General features: G+C 35.4%; 1 protein-coding gene across 1 annotated transcript; it reads right to left on the bottom strand.

The window, feature by feature from the left end:
* Positions 1–3,634: 3,634 nt before the first annotated feature.
* LOC107185261 (electron transfer flavoprotein-ubiquinone oxidoreductase, mitochondrial) lies at positions 3,635–9,462 on the bottom strand. The gene is made up of 8 exons (XM_015572918.1): positions 9,338–9,462; positions 8,410–8,517; positions 7,953–8,301; positions 7,568–7,874; positions 7,239–7,480; positions 6,777–7,168; positions 6,480–6,701; positions 3,635–3,859 (listed from the first exon to the last, which is right to left on the bottom strand). The coding sequence occupies exons 1-8, from the start codon at positions 9,369–9,371 to the stop codon at positions 3,696–3,698; spliced, it is 1,818 nt and encodes a 605-aa protein (XP_015428404.1). The 5' UTR covers positions 9,372–9,462; the 3' UTR covers positions 3,635–3,695.
* Between the last annotated feature and the right edge of the window lie 795 nt (positions 9,463–10,257).

Raw genomic sequence — 10,257 nt, 5'->3', positions numbered from 1 at the left:
CTTGTTAAGTGATTATAGGCTTATCTATACGAAATTGAAGGTGACTATTGAAACTCTGGAAAAAGGGTTGACAAGAAATTTGGTACAATCATCAAAAAGCTCTCCTTGAATCATGTCGTATTAGCCAAAAAAAATTTTGATCGAACAACAGGTAGTAGAATATTGTATAATAATACCCGTATTAGGGAATAATAAATAAATACTACACGCCCTTGAAAACGAGATTTCTAGTTACCAAACGCCAATGTGTTAAATTGAAAATATCTTTATATTTTATTTTTTAAAGATGGCGGATTTCCTTAAAAACGAATATTGAATTTAACAAAACAATGAATTACTTGTTGTAGAAATAATAAATTATATATTTATACAATTAATACTAGCAACAGACACCTCATGTTTAGTTAAAATTGTACATATTTTTAATGAAATCGAAACTCTATATCCACTATTTCCCATGAAAATATTGAGAAGAACTAATACGTTGAGAAAAGATTTGGAATTTAAATAATCAGATTATTACAAAAATTGCTGAATTACTCTTTGATACACTTAATATTCATTGCGCCTAATTAATATCATAATTGTAACAATCCCTTTGTAAGAACTTTAAACGATACGAATCCGATTATTCTATTAACAAGTACATTTAAACTCATATTCATTATCCTTGTCTAAAAGGCACCGAGTCTCTTACCCGTAATTCAACCAAAGGATAATCAGCTTAATGAACGCAACAAGGTTCGAGAAAACGAGACTCAAGCCGTCCAGTAAATCGGGCAAATCTTTTTTAGCAAAATACCAGAATTGACTAGATAACGTGAACACCATCGCGACCGACCAAACGATACGCTGGAATATTCTGTAGGACGATCTCGGCCAAACACCGACCAAAAGAAGACAAAACTCGATGGGATAGGTAATCACTGTTTTAGACGCCATATCGATGTTAATGTCCCCTTGATTAACACTGTACACACACGCAAAATGACAAAAAAAAAGCAAATGTTTTCTTTACGCAAACTTTCGAACCCACTTTTGGCAAATCTTTCACGCGAACTTTTCAATCTCGCCGTCAATCTTAGAACCGTTCGTAAAACGGATATAAATCATCTGTCGTTCGCCTTCTAAAAAATAGTGATGCATTTTCACGATGTATTTTCGCGAGCGAACCCCCACCGCTTTCGCCCTTCATCGATCAGGATAAATTATTTACCGCGTATTATCATGTACTATTATGTGTATCCAGCCAAGAGAAATGCACGTAATTCAGATGCAATCGATGATTACATATCTTCTCTTGCATTTTTTTATTTTGACTGACAGTTCAACACACCATGAATTATTTCGTTTCGAGGAATTGCTATCTTGCCGCAGAGACGGGTATTCATTTTACTGTCTGTCCTTGGTGAGTTCGTTCTCCTTGGTGATACGCGAATTCTCTTTTGAATCCGCCTGAAGTTGTAAATCCTGGGCTCGGCCGTCGTGGTACGCGTCCAGTTGCGACTATTGCCCGCCAATTTAATATTAGGCAACTGTTTCAAGATTCTCGTTCGTAAGAATCACTCAACGCGAGTTCAACTGTCAACGAGTCTTGTCGAAGGATAGTATACGGTGGGAATGATTGAATGCGAGTTGTCTATAGGGTGTAACAAAAATGTTGTCCAACCCGGAAATGGGGCACTCGGGGGGTGAATTGGAACAAGTTTTTCCTTAGCAACAATGTAATCTGAGGCTTCTTTACCGAGATATTAACGAAAAACCCCGACCAATCAGAGCGCGAGTTTTCCAGCCGAGTTCCCGCGGTAGCGGTGACTACGCGCTGCGATTTGCAGCCAACGCTACCGCGGGAACTCGGCTGGCAAACTCGCGCTCTGATTGGTCGGGGTTTTTCGTTAATATCTCGGCAACGAAGCCTCGGATTACATTGTTGCTAAGGAAATACTTGTTCCAATTCACCTCCCGAGTACCCCATTTCCGGGTCGGACAATATTTTTGTTACATCCTGTATACGAGTGTTAACTCACGAATAGTTGCCAACGAGTGCTTGCGAATGAATGTTTTCAAATGACTCGATTACGAATGTACGAGTTTCGTGTGACGTCGTGCTTCTTCCAGGTTCGCCGAAGGCGTTACCAATATTCGCCTTCTAATTGGTTACGCCCTGAAGGGGAAGGCAAATTTTTGGGTTTTTCCAAGCGACATGGAGGTGGAAAACCTCTCCTTCAGGGCAAAACGGACGTCAGAAAAATATCGATCACGTGAATGCGACTTGACCGTGACGAATTTTCGAGAGTCTCTCAACGGTAAGGTTTATGGACGTATTGGCTGCGAGTCAGCGCGCCTCGGTAAGGCCCGGCGCGGATGGGTCCCAGGTTATCGTGCGTTCGTGGCGAACTACAGACCAAAGGTTCAAGTCTTTTGTCTGTTATTCTCTTTTGTTAGCGAAATCTAAATTGCAAGTAGCCGGTATCGAAAAAGTCTAAAATGCACGCACGAAGGAAATAAAATAATCAAAACTAACGGTATCTTCTGACTCTATAGCCGTCGTTCCTGGTCTACGATAGAACAGTGAGATCTCTCGCTGGTTGCAGTTCTGTTTGTAAAAATAGTCGCGGCAGGACATGGGATTCAGACAATTTTAAGGGTAACGAATTTATTGAAAAACTGGAAGATGTGGATGGAACGAAGGAAATCAACCCTTTTGCCATCAGCGTTACGCTAGAGCCCTACCATCGCATATAGTGGATGAAACAGGTACATGCACGTAAAGTTCTTTTTCAAAAATATGTATATTGAACAGAATTAAATATATACAATCGTAAAAAAGATACATGATTTAAATGTATTGTTAATGTTCACGAAGATGTTTAAAAGTGAGATTAATAATATTACAAAAGAATCGTTACAAGGCAATGTCAATGTAGAAAGACAATTCCAAGATGGCAGTTACGAAATTATGTATACTCCCGTTCACAAGTATTGGACAATTATCAAATATAAAACAAACTTGGAGAATTGTTTAAATTACTGATGATACTGAATACATATTATCCCGAGAATATTAAAGCTCAATAATTACTTTTATAAAAAGAAAAAGCACTAACATAAAGTCATGAAAGTGGCGTGAAATACGCACTTTGTATGAAACATCACGTTTTCGCTACTTACAATAGATGTTCTAATATTTATGGACAGGAGTAACAATATTAATTTCCTAATCATATCCTAATGTATAACTTATTTTTGCAATTTTTTATACTATAGTTGTACAGCAGTTCAACACTGATTTCACATATTTGTCACCCTTCGGTTTAAGAAACACATCCCCGTTGATGTGAAACAATCTTCTATTGGGCACAGATATTCTTTTAGACAATATTTACAAAATAAACTATTGTCCAAAGATTCACACGCGTAAATCTTCCATTATTTATACATACGAATTGTTCCATTTGATAATTTTATTGTATACTGTATTAGAATATTAAGCTTTCTGTTCATTATTGATTTCAGTGTGTTACACTTTAGAGCCCTTTGTATAATATTTAAAAAAATATATACAATTCTCACAATCTACAAAACTGATTATTGGACCTTCAGTCATTTATACAAATTTTTAATAAGCATAAAAAAATATAATTTGCGTATATATGTAACGTTGTATAAAATTTCAAACAATTGCCAATTGCGATTTACATCCCATTGTAGGCTGGGCCACCACCGCCCTCCGGTACAACCCAGTTAATATTTTGACTGGGGTCTTTGATGTCACAGGTTTTACAATGGATGCAATTCTGTGCATTAATTTGCAGTCTTTCTCCCTCTCCAGATTCAAGTGGTACGAACTCATAGACACCTGTAACAAATAACAATTGAAAGTGGTCAGCTTTTTTATTTTCTTGTTATCGTTCATTGTGTATCTCCATCGTAAAAATGGGTAACTTTACAAAGTTTCTCTTATTCGAAAAAGAAGAAGTCCTTTAATAAAAAACTTGATTAAATATCAAACGATGCAATGTACGAAATATATAAAATTGATATTTAAATCAATTTTCACTAATTGCATTTTTAGCAATCGAAATCGTTAAACTTCTCTGAATTGAAAAACCGGCAACCCCTTCTCTAATAACCAAACATTACGTACAGCTGAACAATTTACTGAAAATATTATGCCTAAATTATGTTTCAATCGCAAAAAAGGAAATAGTAAAGACGGTTCAATATTTCAACATAAATTAATTGTGGATTAACAGAAATAAATAATCTAAAGTGACATCATTACTTGTAAATTCTTAATGAAAGATTCTTCAAAATAACAAGAAAATATTTTACACATTGTTATCAATAAGAACAATAAAACATATCAAACATTTGTTATTTAATAACAATGAAATATTTCGAACATTATCGGTCGTAAGCGCTTTGCATATATTATAATTGCACGTCAGAGGTGACATATGTCCGAAGAGGGTTAAATTATTTTAAATAGCATATACTATTTTATACAAAATATGTATTCTTAACACTAGCTACATGTGATTCTAATCGCTTGACGGAGAACTGTCGGAGTTCCATTTCGAAGGTCAAATTGTGCCCTCCGCCAGACAGTAAAGGGGTAATAACCTGTTCCCTTCCACTTTCCAGACACTCGAATTGTCCTGTAGGAAAACACCCCCCCCCCCCCTTCTCCATCCTAGCTCCTCCCTGTTTCCCCGACGACCGATCCTGGGGAGAGGAGGTCGCCACCGCCAGGGAAATAGAAAGAAGATAGAGTGCAGTAAATATCAAAGGTGGTAAGGGGTGCACGGACAGACGTATAAATTTCTCTCACTCACGGACGTTGGCGCCCGTTGAATTTGTCTTGGAGACGATACAGAATGACTGATCGCTAAACTCGGGACGCTTACGGGAGATTTACATTTAAACGGGGAAATTTCACGAACCTGAAAACTAAACAGAATCCTACACCCTCTAATAACATCAATTCATATAAGTACAAACACGGAAGAAGGAAATCCTTTCACAACAATTCATTTCAACTCATAATCAATGTACTGTAAGTCGGTAGAAAAAGCTTCGATAGATCTCCAAAAAGCCTAGTTGGTGTGTTACGTATTGATTTCAATGTAACACGCTTAATTATTGTTTAGAATCTGTTGTTATTAATAAAAATTTCTGGTTTTAAAATAAAATAACAAATGTTCTCTTTGGGTAAGACCATGTGTGCAATGCGCGAGGAATCATATAAAAGACTGTGTGTGTTCGGTATTGATTATTTAATTCTGAATATGTATTTTCTTTTCGGGGAAGGAGTCTTAAGAAAAAATTCTGCGGCGAGGTTGACGGCCGTAGCAGCTCAGCGCACCCCGAATTCGGGACTTGAGCTTGGTCGAGGGTAGTCTAGCCATGAGGGGTGCCCGTATTGCTCAAGTTCAAGGACACATCGGTCGATAAACCCAGACGGGACTCGTGGAAGGAGAAGAAAAGGAACGAAAGATATAGAGGAGGGGAATATACAGGTAGGGGTGGGGGAGGAGTGGATGAAAACGAACGGTCCTAATGAAAAATGTAGAGACAGACAAAATACTCGACGTATACATGACTAATGAGACTTAAATTAACTGAGAGTACTTCTTCCCCCTGATTTGGAGGGCACAATTTTGTCTTCGACGTCGCACTCCTTATGAAAAACACTTATGTCTTGCTTACCAATAACTAATCTACTATCTTTTGTCCAAAGACACTATTTATTTTCGAGAACATGAAACTCATGTTGTCTTAATATACACAGAAATTAATTCTTAACATTCTACGCCATTTTGATTACGTACACGAGGGCAGTATCGTACTATATCGGACACTTACGCGTCTGGCCACTGCTGGCTATTTCTACTTGTGTCAATACTTCTAAAAAATTACTGTGATATTTGTCAGTACTTCAATACAAATTAATAATTGCTAGATAATTTGATGAAAAATGAATTTCATAGAAAACAGGTTACTCCGTCACATAAATCTTGATTACAAGTAGAAATCGTGTGTTATAGCCAGATAGGTCCGACAATTTAACGCTATTTTTGGGTTGTTTCGATGTAAGGAATGCTTCGTGAATTTCGATTTAATACGACTAAAGAATCCAAGTATATAGTTTTTCAAGAAGCTGATTATTTCTATTATGGATAATTATTATATAGTACTGCTTCTTTTTCTAACAAATTTTTAACAAGTATACGGCAAATGTTTATACGAATAAGCAATTTTCAACAATAATCTATGAAATAAAGAAAATTAATAATTTCTTTCTCGTACGGCGGATTTTATTATGTTAATGGAAACAGATTATAAAACTTTATCAAAATCTTCGCGCTACTGCTTTTTAAAAGGAAAAGGTCGCTAGAAATGCGTGAATATCAATCTACCAATTCGAAAGGATTACTGAACAACAGCTATACTTAATTATATGATTCATTACTCACCGGCAGGACAAAATCGACTTTCTGGTCCAGCAAAAACTGCTAAATTTCTTTTTACTGGAATAGTATCGTCGGCCAAAGTGAGATGAGGAGGTTGATCACCTTCGTGATTCGTACCGGTCAGAGCTACCGAAGATAATAAATCAAAAGATATTTGATTATCTGGTTTTGGATATTCGATTGGTGTACATTCGGATGCTGGTTTCAATTTTTTATAATCTGGACCTAAAACATTGTTACTTGTAAAGTAGTAAATGATTTATTAGTTTCCGATTTAACTTTTCGCATCGGTTATCTTACCTTCGTGAGAGAAAGTCCATGGCTCTCTTCCACCAATTAACATCGAGACTCCAGAATATATCAAACCTCCATAAAATCCAAAAACATGAAAGCTTGGCCTTATGTTCCTAACAGTTTTCAGTTCTTTGTAAACCCAGCTATTTTTTATTTTATCAGTATACGTTTTTGGTTCTAAACCTTTAGTAGATGAAGGATTGTTTTCTGCATCAATAATAGCTTCTATGGCGCTTTCTGCTGCAAGCATTCCACTTTTCATAGCATTATGTGTCCCTTTCACTTTCGGGACGTTAAGGAATCCTGCTGTACAACCAACCAAACAACCTCCAGGGAACTGAAGTTTGGGAATAGACTGAAAACCTCCTTCAACTAAGGCTCTTGCGCCGTACGATATTCTAAAATACAAATTGAAAGTGTGTGAAACAAATATAAAAAGTACAATTTGTGAAAGGTTTCGTAAGTTACCTTGTTCCTCCTTCAAGGACAGATCTAATGCTTGGATGATGTTTAAATCTTTGAAATTCTTTAAACGGATGTAAGTACGGATTAGTGTAGTCTAATCCAACAACAAAACCTATAGCAACAAGAGGTGTATCTTCGTTAAGATGATACAAAAAGGAACCACCATAAGTATCTTTTCTCAATGGCCAACCAATTGTATGTTCAACAGTGCCAGGTTTGTGCTTTTTTGGATCAATTTCCCAGATCTATGGTAAAGAATATTTCTGCTACAAATATTTCAAATCTACATTGATAATACATATGAGTTAGACAGTATTCTTATTGATTATTACCTCTTTCAACCCTATACCATAAGTCTGAGATTCGCAATCTCTTCTAAGATTTAGTTTCTTTGTAACCTGCTTCATAAGGTGTCCATGGCAACCCTCTGCAAAAATTGTACATTTTGCATGCAGTTCCATTCCACGTTCAAATGTATCCTTCGGAGAACCATCTTTAGCAATACCAACATCATTTGTAGCTATTCCTTTAACAGATCCATCTTCATGATAGAGCACTTCTGATGCAGCATATCCTGGATATAGTTCAACTCCTGCATCTTCTGCTTGTTGTCCAAGCCAAGCTACAACATGGCCCAATCTGCACGCAACAATAATTAAGAAAAGAGCCGTTAAACATATTTATTAATATGGCAATTCATATTGTTATCAATATTACCTAACGATATAGTTTCCATGATTATGCATTGGCATTCCTTTCAAAATTGGTATCGGTATCCTGCCTTTTTCAGTAAGAAATGCAAATTTGTCTTGTGTGACAGGAGTATTTAGTGGTGCACCCAATTCCTTCCAGTTTGGAATTAGTTCATTTAAAGCAATTGGATCCAAACAAGCTCCACTAAGAATATGACCTCCAATAGTAGAGGCCTTCTCAACAACAGTAACTCGAAGTTCTTTTCCATGTTCCTTAGCTAGCTTACGAGCTTGAATTGCAGCAGACAGGCCAGCAGGGCCACCACCAACAATTAAAATATCGGTCTCATCTACATATCTTTCCATGTTTATATCTACAAAATGTATTAAATACTTCATGTGGATACATTCAGTGAACATTCTTCAAATCAATTTATTAAAATACTTAAAATTAATATTTGTATCTACAAACTTTTATATACCTTTCCATCTTGAATCTATTTCTCTGGGTACGACTGTATAATGCGTGGTGATTTTTGGGAACTTTTCCTGTGAATATGCTCTTTGGAATATCCATTGCAACCTCTGTACTGCCAACAGATGACAATGTGGTTAAAATAGAATATTAACATTTAATTAAATTTATATTATTATGAGTCATTTTTGCATTTTAAACATTTGCAAAAAATGACCTTCTAGAGAATTTGTGTTTAAAGTGGTCACAATGAATTTATATTTATATACTATGCACAGGTATTTATCTACTTACTGTCACAGATTACTGTCATGTGTAATTTGACAGATTCTACATAAACAGAATCTGTAAAAAAAACAAACGAACTCTAACCTAACAGTGAAGTCCTAATACGTTGGCCGATCATATCACGTTTCTACTTCGACCGTTATGAACGTAATTCAAAAATATGTCAAAATATCTATATGCGCAATGTACTATCTAATTAAAGCTGTGATTCTAACGTAAATAAATACATATACATATATCATAAGAGCAAAGTTCACTTGCGTTACGTATATTACAAGATAGCGTAACATACTTTTACCTTTCATATATTCATTAAACTTAGCCAACAAATGTCATTAAAGTATAAAGATTAAACAAAGAATATGCATATAATTGTTATTTAATTTTGCGTATTTTACATAAACATAGTACGTGTGAATAGAAATAATTACACAAAGTATGCACTACATCTTCGAATTCATACACAGTTGTTAAAGGACTTTCTAAACAAACTTTACATCATCTTCATACAGTGATAGTTTGAGTGACCCAAAATTTTATTATGTCGACATAAGTACTTGTCATTATAAATACTTCAAATTTTATTTTTGGAGCAAAATATAATATTTTAGTATACGTACAAAAAATAACGTTATTAACGAACTTACGGCTATTTGACGTGTTAAATACCACCCGAGCCATGATTGTACATCAATAAACGGACTGTGATCTAAATAGTATTACCGGTCGGCTATATCACTTTAATCATTATACTGTATATGTGTATTCTATATATAAGCAGTTTTCACAATTGCAAGTTGCAAGTGTACTCCCACCCCGTTTGTTTCATGACTTTGTGCAGATTACCACAATGTTAATTGTTTGAAAGAATACATTATCGCCATCTAAACATTACTTGGTACACTATCTTCCTGTTAAAGCACTCAATAGCACAGACGAGATATATACGAAGAAGCTTACCATTGAATGCTTTTTCGTGAGCAGAGTGTGTTATAACATTGTTATAACACCGACTAGGTATAGACACAGCGAGATATATGAATAGACCTGACATACAATGTAATTTTCTGTCCCATGCTTCGAGGGTGTCAGAAGCCCCCTTACCATTTTAGTGTCAATACCCGATGTTACCGATAAAGCATAAATTCTGAGTATTATTAGCACAAATGAAGTGCTATATATTCCATTCATATTGCGTGTATCTATATTCTATAATTCTATATGATTTAACGGGAATAAAAATATCCGATGTTTCAGTTTAAGGATAAGGGATAAATATGACAGTCATCAAATATGAAACAGAAAAATTTACATTTTTTCACATACGAATTTACTTACACGTTATTTACTTACAAAAATTTTGTTTATTGGGAGTAATTAAATAATGAACGTATGTTAATATTCAGCTACGTGTTTCTCAAATTAAGTGAAATACAGAAGTTTTATTTTCTAGAAAATTAGTGTCAAAGAATACAGCAACTGGTCAGATTAGTTTCGTAAATAAATGGAAACCCTGTATCGGCACATTGTTTTTTAGACTATCAAATATCACACGGAATCTTTTAGG

Source organism: Dufourea novaeangliae, unplaced genomic scaffold (genome assembly GCF_001272555.1).
Source record: "Dufourea novaeangliae isolate 0120121106 unplaced genomic scaffold, ASM127255v1 scaffold18, whole genome shotgun sequence".
NCBI lineage: Eukaryota > Metazoa > Arthropoda > Insecta > Hymenoptera > Halictidae > Dufourea > Dufourea novaeangliae.
Note: the sequence above shows the minus strand (reverse complement) of the source record. Positions and strands in the feature narration are given on the sequence as shown.